Genomic DNA, 20575 nt, shown 5'->3' on the forward strand with positions numbered 1-20575 from the left:
AGAAAATTAGAGCTACAGAAATCTCAGTCTCTTCCCCAGTCCCAGCAGCTCCATCCTTTTTCTTGGGCACCATGACACAATTATCTTGAGAATAGATGACTTCTTTTATTTTCTTTTCTATTTTTTTTTCCAGAATTCTTAATAAACCACACCAATAACTGTAAAATGAAACAGCAGATATTCACTGAGTGAGACAGAGGCCCGACACAAGAAATTTCAGAGCCCTGAAAAGTAATTTACCCCAGCAGGATTTTACAAGTGAAATTGTTGGCCAACTGTAAGTCTTGGCAGCACTGCCAGCTCCACTTTTAAGAAGTTATGTGCCTATGCAAATCAGCCAGCACTTGAAAATTCACAACCCCCAAACACTGCACCTCAGCCATGGAGCCAAAAGGAAAGTTATTCCTTCAGTGTTAGCCATACTTTGAGTCATTTCCATAAGGATCTGTTTTGCCAATCTTTTATTTCTAATAATGAATTAGAATGAGGGAACGGGGATCTTTACACCCTAACTTTGCTCTCAGGCTTTCTGTAGTGTCACATTTCTCTCCAGCCACATCTTTAGGGTCATCAAGGGGAGGTCCTGGGGTCCAGTGACACAGATTCAGGGATTTTTGACACTTTGAGAACCGGGATTTGCATGGCTGAACTTGGCGTGTCTCACCAAGCAGTGTGACCCCAGGAAGAGAGAGGAGGCAGAAATCTTGATGGTCTGAATTTCTACACCTCCCTCTCCTTCCATGCCTATCTTCCTCCCCTGAGGAAACTGGGAAGTGCAGTTTAGAATAATTAAATAGCTCCTGTGCAGCTTTCCTCCCTTCCTGAAGGGCTTGCCTTGCTCTCCCTGCAGGAACAGAAGAAGGATGCTTGGTTTAGCTTTTCCTCTGTCCCAAGACCTTAATCTCTGTGAATCTGGATTTGGATGCTGCTTCTCGTGCCCCCTGCTGCAGAGAAACACAAAACCATCCCTGCTTCCCTTCCAGCCCCAGCCAGCCTGTGGCAAAAACTCACATCAAGATGAAAATTAAAAAATGAAAGCTTAATTCTTCTTCTGCAGTGACAATGGCATCTTGATGATTTTAAAATTAAACTCATCCTTAATCTCACCAGGGGTTTGAATTTTTGCTTCAAAACAGTTGTCAATTATCTCACCTTATAAACTAACTTTCTCTCTCTCCCCCTTTTATTTAGCACTCTCTGCCCAAGAAAAGTGCAAATGTCACGATGGGACTAAAAATAAAGATAAGAAAGCAGGCAGAAAGAGAATGGAGGAGAAAGAGAAGGTTGTGTGGCTCAGATACCAAGGCAGACTAATGCTCTGCTCTTGGGCTTGAATAACTCAATTTTGTTAATGCAGAGCCCATCAGATCTGACAGACCTACTCAGCCACGGACAAATCTTTAAAAATCATCCTCACCAATTTTAAACTAAAAGCCACCATAAAAACGAAATGCTTCCTTGTCCGTGCCACCACCGAGATGAATTATACATTAACATAAACCACGAGAGGTAAATTATCGTTTCCAGCCGTTACAACACCCAGCATTTCTTTTAGCACCTGCTAACAGCTTTTACAAACGCCTGATGTTTGCAGCATTGCACAATATTTACACTTCAAACAAAACAGGAAAGCTTCCTGCTCTCAAAACAGTAGTTTTTCTGATAAAACCACTTCAAATAATTCTCTACCTCCTCCGGACTCAACAGCATCATTTCAGCACTGAAGGAGCAATAGAGGCAGTAAAGGGAAGGGCTCAACACGCAGGAAATTTAATAATCAAAGCGTGCACCACTGAACATCTCAACCCCATCACTGACAGCAAACATCACCTGGAACGAGCTCCGTTACCGCGAAACAGCTTCGGGGGAGAGGGAGAGAAAGGGAGAGAAAGGAAGGGAGAGAAAGGGAGAAAAAGGGAGAGAAAGGGAGAGAAAGGGAGAGGCAGCGCTCCAAACCCACCCAGCTGCTCCTCGTCAGCCAGCGAGGCTTTTTCCAGGGATATTTGCTGGATCTGCCACCTGTGTCACATTAAATTCATCAGCAGGGACTGGGCAAGGGAGGTGCACGACCTCCTGCCCTGGGATGCCCTCCCTGCTTTTTCCTGCATTTTCCTGAGTTTTCCTGCTTTTTCCTGCTTTTTCCTGCTGCTGTGCCATCCTTGCTCTCCAAGCAACCGGAGCAGACTGGGGAATGTAGAATATTCCAAACTCCACTTGATAAGCGCTTCCAGTCATCATTTTGACTTCAACATTTCTGGGGCTGAAACCTGCCTTACTGCGACTTCACAAAAAGGAATGGCTGATTTATTATTTAATTATGTAATTATTTAATCATTTAATTAATGAATTCCACTTTTAAAGTGAATCTGGGGCTGAAACCTGCCTTACCGTGGCTTCGCAAAAGGGAATGGCTGATTATTTATTTATTTATTTATTTATTTATTTATTTATTTATTTATTTTATTCCACTTATGAAGTGAACCTCATGGGCCTCAGGAAGTTTTGCTGTTACCAGTGTGCCCACAGGCCTGGCCTCCTGAATCCAGACACTGATGACTGCATTTATTGTTACTGTGTAATAATACCAACATACATTTCACTCCCCGGCCTCTCCTCATCTGCCAGTGAGCAAAGTGTTGTGGAAAATCACTTCATCAGGAAGGAATCAAAGGCCATTGCGAAATTTTCCTTGGAGTAATCCGGTACTCTGGCAGTTTTGTGAAGAAGTGGTGCATCTGTGATGTGCAGACATCTCATTGCTAGGGAACAAAGCTCGCCTGGAGTTGCTGCTTGATGTTAAATTTAAGCTCAAACGCTGCTGGAGCTGCTGCTCCTGCATGACACAGCCTTCACATTTGTTTGACGTTAAATTGTTTAAACCCAACATTTATTGTTTCCCCAAACAATGCTGCCATTCTCAGATTTTAAAATGCTGCTAACTGCGCTTTTTTCTTCTTAGGCTTCCTCAGCTTTTCCATCCCAGACCCTGCTGAGGAGTGTGGGGTGGGTTTGATTATCTCCAGCCAGCTCCAGTGGGCAATTTTTGACTCTCCAGGGCGCTGGATGCTTATTTGTGAGAATTTGTGTCCATTAAGGCAGAGGCATCAGCAAACCTCATATTCTGCTCGGTGCCTGAAATGTTTTGAACTTTCTGACAGCCCAAATACTTAAAAGCAGTGGGTATGTTAGAGTAGGTGTGTAACACCCCCCCTCCTTTGCAGCCCCAGCACTGTGAGGGGGAAAAGCAGGATTTTTCCTTCCCAAGAGGATTTCTGATTTCTTGAAGCACACAAGAAAGAAGATTTAATGTTCTGTATGCAAATGCTTTAACCAGTGAAGCTATTTCTGCCCGTGTGAAAATGCAAATCTAACTCAGTTCAGCAAATTTAACTGCCTTGTAGGTACAGCTTAGAATGCTCTCAGAATGGAAGAAAGGATTTGGGCAGTGTAAATGCATCTTCATCAGGATTTTTTGCTGTTACAGCTCTAACACATCGAGTTGTGCTTTGCTTTCCCCTGTTCTCCAGTGACATGACCATGCCAGCAATGCTTCTAAGAGCAAGCCTGACTTGGGCAGGTCTTGTGTGAATTTGTCAAACAGCCCCCAGCAAAAGAACAAACAAGCTCTCACTAGTGAAAAATAAGAGAGCTGGCTACAAGACACATCAGGCTCCACTGAAGGAAAACATGGAGGAGATTTAGGGCACTGGACATTGAGGATACTCAGGCAAAACCTGTTCAACAATTCATGTGAATTGTGTCAAAAAGCAGCTGAGCACCTCACCCCAAAGCTAAGGGCTCTCCTCTGGAGTCCCAAAAACAAATGTGCCAAACACTTTATCTTTTAGTAGCTCAGGTCTTGAGTAACAAATTATTTCCATCCTTTGAAGCACTTTCCTGGAATTCGGCTGAAATTGAATGTGAACTGTAGGATCTGCTTTTCCTGGCGCTGAAAAAAGTCCAGCAACTTTTTGTTTTCCACCACACAGCCCCCAGCAGGCCAGGTCTTTGGGGGAGCAGTATTGGGACTGTCAGGTCAAACATCACTCCTCAACCTGGCTCTCCTAAAGGACTGTCCTTCATCACTGATACTTCAAAAAAAAGTGATTCTCCCTCAGAACAGACTGGACAACGAGTACATTTACTTGATAAAGTTGCATTTCTGCTCTCTGACAGTGTTCCTCTTCAGGTCAGGCCACTGAACCAATTCTCTGCTAAGTCTAAATTAAATTGTGTCTTAATTAAATTGTGTCTCTGTTCTTGGGAATTGTGCCCTAATCACCCATAAAAGCAGCTTTTCTGCTCCACAAACAGACTTCAGAACCCCTTCCAGTGGGAAGCCCTTTCCTAGACTCTCAAGGGAATGTAGTGTGTGAATCTTGGCTTCATTTTCTGTTTTTTGAACAAATAATCAGCGATGCCAAACACTCAGTTCTTGCTGTAGCTCTAGCTCAGAGCAGGTTCACTGCTGGAATGGGCTTCCATGATTCTGTGGCTCAGGGACAGCCCTGCATCCCCAGGGGAATTCCTGGAGCTGGGAAGGATAACCTGGCTGGAGAGGCTCCTCTGCCAAGCCCAAAGTCCTGTCAGCAGCTTGCTTTAAACCACCTGATGTTTCCAATATCTCGAGAGTGAAATTGCCAAACTGGCCCCAGCAGCCCAGAGCCTGTCACACCCTGCCAAGCATCCTGTCCCTGAGCCATGAACCTTCACCCATGATCCATGGGCCTTGTCCACCATCCAGAGGCTCTCCAGAGCCCATCTCCCAGGGACAGTCCAGCTGCAAGCCCTCCTCCTGTCCTTGCAGCACTGGGGTGTCTCCAGCAGGATGGAGCCAGCCCTGTCCCCCCCTGTGCTACCCCCACCTCTCATTCACTACTTGCAAGTGATGAGGACATCTGTGGTACAGACTTAAATGATATCAACCTACTGATTCTTCCAGTCAGAGCAACAGGAATCTGATTTAAACCCTGTAACAAAAAGGCTTAGCCTCCCTAAAGCCAGTGTCCCCATGAGAGTGATACCCATCACTCCAGCCTGAGCTTTGGGAATGGGCTTGTACAAATTTTTATCCCTATGCAAATGGCAGAGTTAGCTCAGAATTGCCTGGCTTTTGCTGGCTTAGATCAGATTCAAAAGTATTTTATGCAGGATTTTGACATTTATATTTTTGATGTCTCTGCCCCTCTTGTCCACCAGGCAGCTGTTGCTCTGGGGGCTCTCCTTTCTGACATCAGCTATCATGCCTTTGAAAGTGCAAATAAATAATGTTATAAATTAAAGAGAGAAGAGGAGACATGTGCAGAAGGCTTTTTAATTTTTTTTTTTTATTCATCAAAGGCAGCTGAGCCTCTTCATGCTTCCATTTTGTGCTTTGCATTTGTTCCAGCAGGAGGATAACAAGAAATGGAAAACACCAGTGTTCATTATTTTAGCATATCCCCTAATGTGTGTGTTGGTTCACTGGGAGAGAAAAAGGAGATGGGCTTTACACTGCATTTAATTCACTTCTAAATCTGCCCAGGCCTCATTCTGAAATCTAATCACCAACATCTGTTTCAAAAGTTTCCACAGTTAAAAATTCCACAAAATTCCTCCTTTTCTCTTTGTCTTCTCCCTCTCCCTCTCTCTTCCCTTTTCCTCACACAGTTTAATCTCTGTGAAAATATTCTCACCAAAGCTTGACCTCTGGGGCTAATTCAACATGTAATTAAAACTTGGATTAAACACAAGAAGGCAAATTTTCCTTTGATCTCAGCTTTAACCAGGGCTGGCCTGGGCCAGGATGGGTATAAGTATTGAATTATAAAAAAAATTATAAAATATTCTCCCTTAAATTGTGCTGTTTGACAGAGAATTTTTTAAATCAAAATATTTGAATTTCAGTTGTTTTTTATCCCTAATCATCTCCATTTTTTCACATGGGAAATGATACAAAGCAGCAGCAGACATTTAAATTGTTCGGGACAGACATATTGTCTTAGTTATATTGAAAAAATATATTTGGTGTACAATTAGAATGGCCACTGCTCTTAGCTTGCCTGATTATAATCTCTACCATATGACTTCCCCCTTGGAACACACAGCTCCTTTTTCTGTGTTTGTAGGAAAAATATCTTACAGCTAATACTGGAGAAAATACTAATTTCCAACTGGAATACCTGTGAAGGATGATAAGACAGGAGAAATTCAGATTTGCAGCACCATGACACAAAAGTACAACATATTAAAGATGATGGATTTAGCAACTTTGGTTCTGGGTATTTAAATTCAGATGTTGTTCCAGGGGTCAGCTGGGCTGCAGCAGGACCAAGGATGATCCTGTATCCCTCTGATGCTGCCAAGCCCAGCTTCCAGGCAGAGGGGCTGCAGGAAGCTGCCCTTCTCTTGCCCAGCATTCAATCCCTTTTGCACAAGCCCCTGTTGCTCTGCTGTGGGCTGTAAAACCATCTGTGAGTCCAAACAATGCTTTCATCTCCACAATCACCCCTCTGCCCCAGGCTTTGGGAGCACAAGTTGTTCAAACACCCTGCTCACACAATAACTGATAACTGTGTTTGGGCTTCCCCTCTGCCCATGTTTTGTGTTCTGAGGGGAACAGGAGTCAGTGTTTGGAGCTGTTTTGCTAGGGAAGCACAGGGTGGACCCTCCACATGCTGTAACACACAGCTCTGCCCCTGCAGAAAGGGCCAGACAGGAATATTTCAGCCAAGTGCTCTCCTGCTGCAGCCTGGACACGTCCAGGGTGGGACCTGCCTGCCAGGAGATCCCTTTGCTGTGCTTGGGTGACCTTTGCTGGGGATGAAACTTCACCTAATTGCACCTGCCTTGCCTCAGCAGGCAATGGCCACATCCCACAGGGCTGGTCTCTGCCCCAGAAGGGGCTTGGCAGGCAGCTCTGCCCCTGCAGGGATGGGAACCTTCCCAGCTGGGTGACTGGGTCACACCAGGCTGTGGGAGCAGTTTCCCTGGGAGCTGATGAGCACAGCCAGCCAGAGCTCTGGGATCCTCTGCCCAGCAGCCTGGCTTATTCCTCTGAAGTCACCTTTCTGAATTTTTCCAGGAGTATTTTCTTCTCCATTCCCCAATTTAGCTAGTGGGTGAAGATATTTTGTCTAAAATATCCCTATTTGTCCTACAAAGTTCAACAAATCACACTGCTTTGCATCTGCTGACCCACTTGTGATGTGAAAATGATAAAAGCAAAATATACTGAAGCATCTCCACTGTTGGAGATGTTGATTTGACTGAGTTTTGAGGTGTTTTCCCATTTACTGTTAGGGCAATTTCAAGCAGTAAATCACATTATTATTTTAACAGTGCCAGAGGAAAAGAGCTGCTCCATATTTTCCAGCTACACCATTTCCAGTGCTCAGATACCCAGCACAGCTACCACAATTTCACATCTCATCTGTCTGGCTGGCTCCAGGATAACTCTTCTCCTCTTTAAACTCCCAGTTATTTTTTAACTGAGATGGTGAATAAAACATATATGCACATATATATCTATATATACAAATAAATAGTTATTTCTTGTATTTAAAAAAACCAGAAGGGGATTTGCTGTCTCCTGAATAATGTTAGGAATAAAAAATTCCCCAGCATTTCTGCACATCAAAGCAATGCCCAGTGACGTGATGGGAATTCTCAGAGATTCAGAGGGGCCAGGACTTTATCCACGGAATAAAACAGGAACTATTTCTGCAGAGAGAGCATCCAAACTTTGGCAAAGGAAGTTTTAATAGATTTTTACATGACACAAAGCCAAAAGTATCCAGAAATGACTGATGTCTCAAATTCCATGGCAAAAATCCAATGGAGCCCAACAGAAGATTTTCTCTTGACTGCAGTGGTGATGAGATCAGGTATGAGGGAGCAAAAATCAGCTTTTGATGTTCAGTATCCATTTTAACATAATAAAACATGTTACCAGCAGCGTTAGAACAGCTCTTTCACACAGTGCTTCTTGGAAAAGCAGCATCAGGAGAAAATTAGAGAGGGAAATTCTCCAGGAGCTCAGGGAAACCTCTGACTGCTCATGCACAGTTCTGGTTTTTGACTGCTCCTTTCCCACCAGAGTGAGGCAAACCTGCTGCTTCTGGACATATTTGTTGGGTCTAAACTCCACTGACAGCGCTGCTCCCTCTGCAAGCTGTTGTTACAACCAGTGGCACCAGGACAGCTGCACTCCATTTTCTGAAATAGCTGAGTTGGTGGTTAAGTAATAAAATACAAAATTACCTCTTTTAAGGTGGTGTGTGACATTATGGGGAGAGTTTTCCAAACCTCTTCACTAACACAGGTAATTAGTTGCCTTTTGCTTAATATTTCCCTCAGATTCCAAGATCTTTCTGCTCCATGGACTGGTTTTAGTCCAGTGAAATAAAGACACTCCATTTCCAAAATTTATAGGGTTCATTTATTACCTCTAGTAACATATTATACTGTATAAATACTCTATCCTTGTTATATGTCCTTTTAAAAAAGCGATAACTTAGAAGATCACATTAGACAAGAAGTATAAAAATAAATACGCTCATTATATGCATTTATTACAAATTATAACCCTTCCCAGAAGGGAGAGAAATATAAAATACTTATGAAGTATGTAAAATCTATAGTAATATATTTTACTATATACATATGGAAAGCCATATTCTCTCATGGTCTATGGACTGGCACAATCTTCAATGATGTGAGTGCTGGCCTTTTGCTGTGGATGGACCTGCTATCCCTCAGCTTTGCCTTCCCACCTGGTCAGTGATGAGCTCTACAAACCCAGCAGAGGCCACAGAGGATGTTCCCATTCATAATGGGATGTTTGTTTTTTTGTTTTTTTTTTTAACTCAAATAATATCCATTTTGCTGGGGTAAGGCCAAAGGTTTGAGTGTGAAAGCAAGACTGGAATGCTCACACACTCCATGAATCTGTTTGGCAGGAAGGCAGGACCAAGCTGGAACCAGAAAAGCCAGTGGAAGGTATGCAGAAGGCACAAAGAGCAACGACTCAGACTCAGATTTCCACTTTTCCAAGCCCCTGGATTACATATGTCACCACAATGGCACTGGAGTGGCTGAGAGACGTGGACAGGCACATTGGGATGACATAAAGGTACTTCAAAAAAAAAAAAAAAGGAAAGATATTCTAGTGATTTGTGGAGTTGATATTTGTTCTTGATATTTCTTACTCTTGACAGGTAGAGAATATGGCTTTATTTTTATATAAAACTATTCTCTGAAACAATAGCAGCCATGAATGACATAGTTAAAGCTCCTTTTCCAATCTTGTTTTTTGCCCTTTGTGAGGTAGGTAAGCCCTGACCAATTATTTTAAGCTATCTTTTTTCCCTCCCCTTCCTACACGTGGGGATTTGATCAGTACCACAAGATAAATCCAAAAGAAGGGAAGAATAACCAAACCCCAAAATGTTTGCTGAAATGTGTCTCACTGCTCACGTGTGGCTTAACTTGTAACAGACTTAAAAAAAGGCAATTCTGATGCGTTTGGGCCTCATCTGCTAAAGAGAAATGAATGACATGGGTCTGCTATCCCATCCAATTTTCAGCTGGCAGGGGGTTTTTGGGATGCAAAGCCAACTCAAGCCGTTTGCACCGTCCCACCGCGGATCTTCACCACGAACCTTCTGAACGCAAAAACACCGGCGCTGCCTCTAGCCCTCTTTTGTGTTTCTCAGTGCACTGGTCTGAAGGAAAAAAATAAAATAAAATAATAATAAAAAAACCAAAGGAGTTTTAGCTTTCCCAAGTCGTCCTATCTAGCTGCAGTCCGTGGCGTTGCAGAAGTCTATCAGGTGCTTGGGTTTCTTGGAGGGCTCACAGCTTTCCTGGGGCAGCACGCCGCCGTCGGAGGAGACACATTTCAACAACCTCTTCTTGAAGCCCTTCCCACACGTCTTGGAGCAGGGGGACCAGTCCCCCAGCTGCCACTGCGGGCAGGGCAGGTCGGCGCAGGGCCGCAGGGCGCTGGGCTTCAGCTCGCGGGCGCAGTCGGCGGCCGGGCGGCCGCGCGGGTCCCGGCACTCCACGGCGCGCCGCTGCCAGCCCGAGCCGCACGACTTGGAGCACTCGCCCCACTCCTCGATCACCCACTCCGAGGAGATGATCTCCCTGATGGCGTTGAAGGACTCCCTCCTCCTGCCGGCCGCCTTGTCGGCGGCGCCGGGCTGCGCCGGCTTCTTGACGAAGTAGGTGAACTTGATCTTGGGCTGCGGCAGGTCGCCCACCGTCAGCACCTGGATGGTGAGCGGCTCCTTCAGCGGGCTGAAGCTGCGGATGCGCTCCAGGGCGGCCGAGGAGCCGCTGTAGCGCAGCACGCTGCCCTTGTAGGTGATGTCCTGCTCCAGCGTGGACAGTGTGTAGTCGCCGTTGAGCACGTAGGTGCCGTCGGCGCCCTTGATGGCCAGGAAGCTGCCGTCGTGCCGGGCGCCCCGCTGGTTCCGCTGCTTCACCTCGATGTTGGTGGCCCCCGCCGGGATGGTGACCACGTCGTGGTAGCCGGGTCTGCCGCGGGAGAGAACAGAAACTCTGAGTCAGTCCCCCTGAGAAGGGAAAAACGCCTCCCAGCACGAGACTAAACCTCGTCCGAAGGCGAGGCAGGCGGCTCATTGCCCCACGAGGCAAGGGGAGGAGCAGCCCTGCACTCACTTGGCTCTGACGAGGGTGCCGGACACCTTCTTGCAGGTGGAGCCGTTGCCGCCGCAGATGCCGCACTTGTCGAACTTCTTGTTGGAGCCGATGGTGCGGTCGCAGCCCGCCTTCACACACTGGCCCTGCACGCACACCGACGTGGAGTCGGGGCTGCACGGGGTGCCATCCACCACCTTGGGGACACAAGGAGCCTCCTTACAACACGCACAGTGCTTGGAAACCACCTAACACCAAGTATGGATGGGGAGAAACCTGCAGCACCTGCCGTTTTCAGGGCTTTGGAAACTAAAAACCGGAGCAGTAGCAGGGAGTTGGAGGATCGTGGTGCTACTTCATCTCACTTGCAAAAATGATGCCATGGTGAGAGGAGAAAACAATCTAAAACACCTACTGTTTTACTGATTTCATATAAAAAAAGCCCCACTGCTTTCTAGTGTCACTAGAAGGCAGCCATGTCCTCAAAGCACACTGCCAGCGTTGCTTTCAATGCTGTTCAGCACATCCTTTATTTCTAGGAGTGCTGTTCCACAAAAACCCTCTGTGTCATCGCCCTGGTAGTTCCTGGCTCTCACCATCTGATGACAGCGAATTCAAGTAGCTATGCAAGATGAACATTTTTCCCTCGTGTTTATTTTAAGCTGTCAGCATATTAGTAACCAGTATGAGAAAGCACCAATGTTCTGGCAGAGATCCCTCAGAGTTTTCCAAACCTATCTCAATGCAATCAGATTGGTGGAAGAAGAGGGAAGGAAACCAGGGTGGAGTGGGTAGAGGAGGTGGGAGGATTGTGCAAAAACACTTAAAGCCTGTTTGCAATGATCCCACTGTACATGGAGGAATAATCCAGCTTAAATATGAGAAAGACAATTTCAGATTTCTACACTGCTTGACCCCTCACTTAAACAGAGAAAAAAAAATCCTCCTCACATGATCAGCTGGAAGAGGTGCAGTTTAGAAATACCTTTGGCTGTAGAACAAAGAAGTATCCCGTTCCTTTGGCTCTGCAAACCAGCTTGCATCTGTCCTTTGGAGACACACCAGCAAACTTGGGTGTCCACTCCACAGCAGGTCCACTTCCAAAGGCAGACTTGGAAAACTCGTTGTGCTTTTCACACTGTTCCTCCCTGAACGTTTTTCCTGCAGGCAGAGAAAAGGCAGGTGGGCATGAGATCATCTCTGTCCACGCTCTTCCCCCACAACACACCAATCCTGGGTGTCAAAAATGAGGAAGAATTACCATTATTGTCGGGGCAGTCCTCGACGTTACAGGACCTGTACTGCACGCGCTTCCCTTCGCAGTACTTGCCGCCGTTCCTGGGCACGGGGTTGTCACATTCCCGGAAGGAATACTGCACTCCCCCCCCGCAGCTGCGGGAGCACTCGCCCCACGCCCCCCAGGACCCCCAGCTCCCGTGCACTGGCGTCTGCAACGACAACAGAAGCAGGACACAAGTTAATACAGGAAAACCCATACAACAGCACGCCATAAAAGTCATCATCAGGCTCATTTTTACCCAAATTCATTAAAAAACCTGCCCTGAGTTTGCTTTTTAGCACTGAATCAACCCCTCCTGACAGATCCCTCCCACCGCAGCGCTCTCCACCCCAAGCTGCACCCGTTCCTTTTTCACTACTTACATCATAATGCTTCTTCTCAGTCTTATTGACACACTTGCCATTCATGCACCACTTCCCCTCCCCGCAGCTGGTGCCGTCTGCCCAGGGGAAGTGTTTGGTTTGGCACACCAGCAGCCCTCCCGAGGTGCCGGTGCACCACAGCGTCGTGCACGTACTGGCTGCGTCGGGGCAGTGCTTGGACTCGTCTCCAAACGTGAACTGGCACTGCCTGTTGGCATCGTACAGCGTGCCAGGCAAGTCTGAAGGCAGCTGGATGGGCCTGTGGGGTTTGTCCAACAAACACTCCCCTGAAAAAGTTGAAAAAAAGGGGGAAAAAAAGAATTCAGATGATGCCGTGGGTTCAGCTTTAAAAAGGAACTGCATGTGCTTTGCAACAGAAGCCTTTGAGCCCATCTGTGCCACCATTTTTGTAAAAATAAGGTTCCTCGGCATGCAAAAGGTTAAGTCTGTGCTGAAGCAGAAAGCACTGTTAAAGAAAAAAAGCAAAAAAGGAAAGCAGTAAAGCACAAGAGCTGAAACGCCACATGAATGGAAAGCTTAATAACCTTACCATGACCGTTATCCAAAAATGTTGTAATCATGTAGGCACTGCATGGAGACCAGGGCTGGCTGCGGTCCAGGTTGGAGAGCATGGATGCCATCATGTGGAAATCCCGGCTCATTCCATTGATGCCAGCACACTGCTTTGCATCGTCATGAGGCATGTTAAACACGTGGCCTTGGAGAAAAGGAGAAAAGCAAAGTCTGTGACTTTAGGAAGTCTGTACTAAGCATTACCAACAGCATTTTAAATATTGCTCTAGAGCTGCTCATAGCCCGGTCTGTAATTAATAACCCGAATCTGAACACTCCCAGATTTCAAGCAGATGGCACTGGATCTTCTCTCTCTCTTTTTTTTTTTTTTTTTTTTTTTTTCCCTGCAGGCACACACACAGCTCTCGCAGACAGTGCTGTGCAGGCCGGATTTGCTTCCCAGAGTCCAAGCCTGCTCCAAGACAGGGCTTTGCCTCCTCCCAGGCTGGGCTTTATGGCATCAAGCTGGCTTCAATTAATCCCAGGGAAAGGCTTTGCAAATTTCAAGTACCTAATTCGTGGGCTGTTGTGAAGGCAGCCTGCAAACCATCGTCTTCTATGATAGAGCAACTGCGGTTTAGATCACAAACTGTTCCCACATCGGCCATCCCAAGAGTATCACATGTCTTGGCACCGCACAGGTCCTGTAAAAAAAGGCAGTTTCATTATTAATCAGATCAGAGACTTAACCTTGGCAAGAGCCATCCAGTCCTGGCAGTTTGCCTTTACTTATGGAAAGAGCATAAATATTCAGCACTTCAATGGGTATGATGGCAAAAATCTGTCTCTGGAACATAGGCGAGGGTTACACGTAGAAATGAAATGCATAATTTCCATCTGAAATCTGCTAAAAATATATGGGGCAGGAACAGAGTGCACAAACTGCGAGTTTACAAAGACAGCGCACAAACTGCGAGCTTCACCAGACACGGTGCAAACAGTAAAAAAAAAAAAAAGAATAAAATAAAAAGCAGCTCATTTTTAGCCTGCTCCACTGCAGCTGCGGAGACACACGACTGTCTGTGGACACTGTTTCGGAGGTCTGCAGGCAGAGGGGAGAGGGAGCAGTGGGCGTGGGGCTGGCGGTGACCTCGGAGTCCCTCACCTGCCTGGTGAAGAGGATGGCCGTGTCGTAGTGCTCGGCGTGCCGGTCGCTGGGCGGGTTGTGCTGCTTCTGCCAGCTGCAGAAGTTCCTCAGAGTCAGGGCGGCGTTGGAGGAGATATCCGGGCCCTTGCGCTCCTCGTAAATGACCATGATCTTCACCACCACGAGGCTGATGGAGTTGCGGATGCTGGGGTGCTTGTACAGCTTGGCGGCCACGGAGAGCAGGGTCAGCAGGTAGTGCTTCAGCCCGCTGCCGTGGAACTCGGCCATGGACTGGTCGGCCACCAGCATGGTCTCCACGTAGCGGGGGCTGGACACGAACCTCTTCTTCCTCCTGCTTCTCGTTTCTGCGTTAGAAAAAGAGAGGGAGGGAAAGCGCAGGTGAGCAGGGCGAGACCGCGCCGTTCAGCAGCCCAAACCCACGGGAGCCCCACGATGCGCCCCGCGGTCCGCGCGATCCCCGCAGCCGGGCGGGCACCTCGGGCTGGGATGGGGGGCGAGCAGCGTGCGGGCATCCCCGCCAGACCCCCCTCCCCGGCCCTACCGGCGCGGCATCCCCACGGTACCTGCGGGCTCGGCGGGCTCCGGCCCCTCCGCCCCGGCCCCCGCCTCGGCCACGGCGCAGCGGGCGGCGGGGGCGGCCCGCGGGGCGCCGCGGAGGCGCAGGAGGTGCGGCCCGGAGCGGTGCGCGGTGCCGGGCGCCGGCTGGATCAGGTACTGGCGGCCGCGCAGCGAGAAGGCGCCGCGCAGCCCCGCGCACAGGCTGAGCGCGGCCGCCGAGCCGGGGTCCCGGTTCACCGTGCCGGAGTAGAAGCAGCGGGAGAGGTCGTCCTCGGGCGGCGGCGGCGGCCCGCCCAGGTACTGCAGGGTGAAGTCCGGGGCCAGGAAGCTGCTGTCGGGCTCCAGCTCCAGCGTCAGGCGCTCCCCGAAGGCCTCCAGGCGGAAGCGCTCGCGGGCGCCGGGCGCGCCCAGGCGCCGCGGCAGCACCAGCGCCCTGCGCTCGGCGCTGCACAGCCCCAGCAGCGCCGCCAGCACCGGCGCCAGCGCCGGCAGCCGCCCCCCGCTCCTCATCGCCGGGCGCGGCCCTCCTCCTCTCTTTATTTCACTTTATACAGGGATGGATGTGGAGGATGTGGGGTTTTTTTTTGCTTTCAGGTTTTGGGGGGTGTCTGAGCCTTTCTGCCGGCGGAGCACCGCGCGGGAGCCGCGTCCCGCGGTCACTGCAGAGGCGGCGTCGGCTTCCCCATGGCCGGGGCGCGGCGGCGATGCCGGGGAGCGCGGCTGTGCGAGGGCAGCGCTGCCCCTCGCTCCGTCCCGCTGTCTTCTGCGCTGCTCCGGCTGCCGCTCCTCCTCAGCCTTCCCCGGCGCAGCGGCGGCGGGCGGGGAGGACGCTCCGGCTGGTCTGGCAGCCCCGGGACGGTCCCGCCTGCACTTCCGTGGTTCGCGGAGCGGAGCCCGTCCGCCTCCGCCGTGCGGGGTGAGTGCGGGAGCGGGGCTCGCCGCCGCCCTTTATGGGGTCCGGCCGTGCCGCCCCCAGCCCGGCGCTGCCGCCGCTGAGATCACTGCGTGCGTAACGCGCCCGCGGGCGGCCCCCGCCGCGCCGCCTCCCGCCGCCCCCGACGGGGCGGGACGGCAGCGCCCGGCCCGGGGTCGGCCCCCGGCTGCCCGAGGGCTGCGCTGCGCCCCGGCGCTGCCCCGCCGCTGCTGTGCCCGGCTCCGAGCGCTGCCCGCCGCGGGGAGTCTCTCCTGGGAGCGCTGCGGCTCCGACAGCCGCCCCGCGGGGCTCGGGCAGCGGCAGGTGGACGGTCCGGAGCTCCTGGGGCGGGGGAGGGAGGGGGCACATCCCTGCTCGCCTTCCTCGCTTTTCCTTCTATATATATATTTTTTTTATTTTTTTATTTTTATTTCTAATTCCCCTCCCTTCCCCTACCCCCCTTTCCCAAGCAGTTCCTGCCCTTTCTCGCCCCTGATAGCTGCAGTCGGTCATGCACCTGTACTTCTGAGAAATGGTTCCTTTCTAATCACTTAAACAGAGGCGTTTACGTAGGTGCAGCCAATGTTTTGCTTTGAAGCCATAACCCAAGCATGGTGGTGCTGCTAATCCCCTTAATTCTTTATGTGAACAGCTCCAGCTTTCTGCTTCTGGAGGCCTCTTTGGAGGAGCAGGGCAAAGAAGTGGTGAGGAAATGTGTGAATAAAAACAGAATGTGTGTACCTGTTGGTGACAACTCCTGGGCTTCCCAATTAAACAAGGATGCTTGTGTGTCTGTCAACACATCATTTAATACGAGTATGAAACTCAGGGGCTGAAGACAGAAGGAGCAAAACCTCGGGATAGGGCAAATGTTTCTCAAACTTCATGTATCCACTGTTTTCTTGGATGGGGTGTCCCATTTATGCCACTCAATCTAATAACCCTGAGGCTTTTCTTGCTAATTTAAACCATGTCAGACAAACTTGGAACCACATGTGTGTGTCAATAGCACAGTCTGACTGCCTGCTAAGTTCTGACAAGACATCCATTTCCCATGGCGTTCTGTAAATCTTGCAAGTTTAGAATTGCGCATTGTTTGAAGTTGTTCAAAGAAACACAGCAAAAGATGAACCCAATTTCCCCAGCTACTTGCTCAACAAAAGTGCTCTTGTCCCACAGAGTGATGAGCAAAATCAGAAATAGGTCTCAAATGTGGGATTTTCTTTGGGACACAGCAGGAAATGCTGGAGTGACTTCCAGAGGCTGCGACCGCTGCCTGTTAATACATCAGCAGAAAAATCCTTTCAGTTCTGACTGAGTTTTCACTTGAGTTGGAAATGGGTGTCAATCCTTACCCTTACCTTTGAGATCTGTGTGAGCCCAGCTCTGCTGTGCTTTTTCTGGGACAGAACACAACAAAGATCTTGTTCATTCATGCTGTTAATTAATTTGGTGTTGCACGTGATACCAAATCTAGTTCCCTAAATCACCACCTCAAAAGTCTGGGAATAGAAACGTGGAATTGAAAGGAAAGAATCTTCATAATTTATTTTTGAACTTGCATTGGTTCAAGATAGAGACTCTTGCAAATATATGAATTAAAAATGTAATCAGTGTCACTCATAGATCAGCAGGGACCAGAGCCAGGCCACCAAAGGTGTGTCCACCCAGCTGCCAGATGCACCTTTGGTTTTGCTGCTGTTTTTTGATGTTAATTCTCTGATTTGAAAAGATCTTGACCACCTTAAAACAGCTTTTTTCAGGCTGAAAAGTCTTTTCCATATTCCACCAGGTGGCACTCGCCTATAAAAAATTGTTATGGGAGAATTTAATGGTTCATCTCCCAGCTTTCCTGATGGGAAACCATTACATTTTAGCAGGGAGCTTTACAGTTCCCTGATTAGACAGAAGTTTTCCTGGCCTTTATGTAACATCCAGGAAAGTGTTTTAGCAAAGAACTCAATGTTCTGTTGCACTGCCTGAGCACAAATCATGTTGGGAAGGAACTTTTACAACAGGTTTGCTGCCTGTCACACCTGGATCACCCCCTGGATCACCCCCTGGGTCATCTGGAAAGTGCTTGAATTGCTTCCTGTGAGAACCCCCCGTGAGTTTGGCTGGATTATTCAGGGCACTGAAACCTCTGTATATGTGTTTTTAATCTCTACCTTGCCAAATCTGTGCCAGCTCCAATCACAGTTTGTGTGAATCAAGTCTTAGGAAGAAACTCACTGACCTTTCGCGGGATTTCACTTAGATAAAGACCCAGAAAAGGCATAAAATTGTTTTTTTCAAAGAAATTTCTGGTGCTTGGAGGAAGAAACCAAATCCTGTCAGAAGCACAAGACAGTGTAATGCCAAATAAGCCACCAGATAGCGCCACCACATCGTGGTTTTTGGGTCAGGTCATCATCTTGTGCTCTGCAAAAATGGTTTTTATGGCTCACACCCAAGTGCTGTCAGTCTCTGAGCAAGATTAACAATGCTTTAATTTCTTCAACACTGTTTGCAATAATGGCTGCTTCCAGAATGACAGAAAAAAAAAAAAAAAATAGTCACCACAAGCAACCACCTCAACCTTATTTGTTTCAGTGCTGCAGAATGATTGCTTCTTTCAAAAACTCTTATGATTTAAGAATTAAATTAGAATTAAAAACAGCAGATGGCACATTAGGCCCATTGAATAAAAGGCCTAACGCTGTTGAAAAAGTCCTCTGAAAAACACTTCCAAAATTATTTCTGGAGATTGTTTCTCTATGATGTCTTTGTGCTGTACTTCATTAATTTATATATTTCCATTTATTGTTCATTTTGAGGTCATTAACCATTGGGGTTTTTCTAGTAGGATAAGAGGGTTAAGAGAGAAAATCTCTAAGTTTGCCTGTTTTGATAATGAGCAGAAATGGGGAAAAGCAAAACAATGCCCATCATCAATTTAATGAGAAGTACACATTTTTATTTTGGAGAAGAATCATGGGGTTTAACGTGGTGATGCATTTCTCTGTAATTTCTGCTTTTACATTACTGATTATCAAAGTTACCTTAAAAAAATCAGATGCAGAAATTTGAGCAGCCTCCAAATTTTATTGCTAATAGCCCATGTAGGCCTGTGTGCCCTGTAAATGAGCTGCTACCAATTCTTTCTACTTTCCTTTATAAACTTTTATCAAAATGGGATTCAGTGGGAGCTTGGACTGGCACTTCTGGCTGCGTGAGGTCAAATATTTTGCTATTTAAAAAGAAGGAGGTTTGCATGAGAATGTGAATTCAGACCTGTCCATAGCCCAGAATATCAGAAATTCACAATATCTGGTTTAAAAGGCTGTTGAGGACTGACTTTGTGTCTCACTTTCTGCTAGCAGAAGTATTCCCACTGAAGGATTTGTACCACCATCTAAATGTTCTTGTGAACAGCTGACCTAAATCTGAATTTTCATGGTCGAAACAACTGCCAGGGATCAAATAAAAGCAATCAGGCCAAACAAAATGGTGCATTATGGCATGGCTGCTTTGGAAGTGTTTCAGGAGTTAAATATAGCTTTAACAGTGGCTCTGAAGCCCCATGGCAAATGGCAAGAGGCACAGCCATAGTGCCCTGAGCTCCACTGACATTTTGATATTTTTATCACACTGGGATTTCAACAGATCCCACACTTTCTCCTGTGGACAGAGGATTTCACAAGCACTGCAAGACATGATACAGTTTCCATGGAATTCATCCTAATGAAAACTCATTCCAGCACCTATTAATAATTTTTTACCTTTTGAGATTTCTGTGTGTGAATGCCACACTCATTCCAAAGCCACTGTGCAGTAAGATTTCCATGCTGTCCTGGATGTGCTGGTCATCCTTTCTGACCAGAGCCCATATAATGCTCTGATACACCTTGTAAAAAGTGTCAAGAAATTTGAACAGCAAACATTTTCAGTGGAGTTAAACATCAGTTCTCTCACTCTGGCTCATCCCCTATTCCCCCACCCTTCCCTCCCCATTATTCTGGGTAATCAAAAGTTGATTGGCAGTGAGTGTATTTAACAAAGGGCACAAACCTTTAAGGAAAGTGATTAACCACTCTCCACTCTCCAAACAATTTATATACTTGCTTAGACTCACCTAATCCATGCTTTGCCAAAAACTTGGATGGTATTTCCCCTTGGTTTGGAGGGATGGGGCTCAAATGAGAACTCACTGCCAGTAATATCTCCTAAAATCCCCTAGTGAGGCCTCTCCTTCTTGAACAGGCAAAAAACTGAGGCACAAAGAGATTTAGCAAATTCTTAGCAACAAGACAAAATACCTTCATTGTATCAATGCAATTCTTAGACTTTTGCAGAACCTGTAGCTCTGCCATAATTTTCAGAATGGGGCTGATAATGTTGCTCATCAGTTCTTGCTTTTTGGCAGTTTTATGCACATTTTGGACAGGACAGGGGATGGTTCCTTCTTGGTTTTTTCTGCTTTCAACCCCCTTGTTTCCTTATGTTAGACTCTAATTTCAGATTACTTTTTGCTTCTCTTTTAATGTTGGAGATGAAGTGAATGGGAAATCTTTGTTTGCCATCAGGTAGAAGGGCATGTAAGTCAGTAAGGCTTATTTAGGTCTCTTGAGATGGAAAAAAACTCCAAAAAGGTCTCCCTAAATCCTGGATTTAGGTCTCCCTAAGACCACATAATTTCTCTATGTCAACACAGACAATGCTGTTTTAATCACAAGGTCAGCTGAACTGGAGGCAAGACATCATCACATAATTTGTCTGACACATTGGGATGCCTCATATTTTCATTTTATATATTAAATGAGAGAAATAAAAGGTTGTAACACTGATCTTAGGCAAAGAGCTACAGGGCATTATGGTGGCCTGGATGTCAGCTGATCCCTCATTCCTCCTGAGCAGAGCAGGAGGTTGAAAATAAGATAGAATTGAGATAAAGGCACGGAGCTCAATTACCAGTTACTGTCATATGCAAAGCAGAGTTAACCTGGGGAAAGTTAATTCAATTTGTGGCAAATTAGAGTGGGATGTTGAGGAGTAAAGACAAGATCTTGCCTGCCTGCCTTGACTCCTGACTCCTCTGCCTTGCTCTGAAGTGGTGCAGGAGGATGGGGAAGGGAGGG

At 47.5% G+C, this 20575-nt stretch overlaps 1 protein-coding gene across 1 annotated transcript; it reads right to left on the reverse strand.

The window, feature by feature from the left end:
• Nucleotides 1-7721: 7721 nt before the first annotated feature.
• ADAMTS1 (ADAM metallopeptidase with thrombospondin type 1 motif 1) lies at nucleotides 7722-15474 on the reverse strand. The gene is made up of 9 exons (XM_056485649.1): nucleotides 14551-15474; nucleotides 13985-14331; nucleotides 13391-13523; nucleotides 12857-13024; nucleotides 12307-12593; nucleotides 11906-12092; nucleotides 11630-11805; nucleotides 10666-10841; nucleotides 7722-10521 (listed from the first exon to the last, which is right to left on the reverse strand). The coding sequence occupies exons 1-9, from the start codon at nucleotides 15053-15055 to the stop codon at nucleotides 9777-9779; spliced, it is 2724 nt and encodes a 907-aa protein (XP_056341624.1). The 5' UTR covers nucleotides 15056-15474; the 3' UTR covers nucleotides 7722-9776.
• Nucleotides 15475-20575: the final 5101 nt, after the last annotated feature.

Source organism: Oenanthe melanoleuca, chromosome 1 (assembly GCF_029582105.1).
Source record: "Oenanthe melanoleuca isolate GR-GAL-2019-014 chromosome 1, OMel1.0, whole genome shotgun sequence".
In the NCBI taxonomy this organism is placed as follows: domain Eukaryota; kingdom Metazoa; phylum Chordata; class Aves; order Passeriformes; family Muscicapidae; genus Oenanthe; species Oenanthe melanoleuca.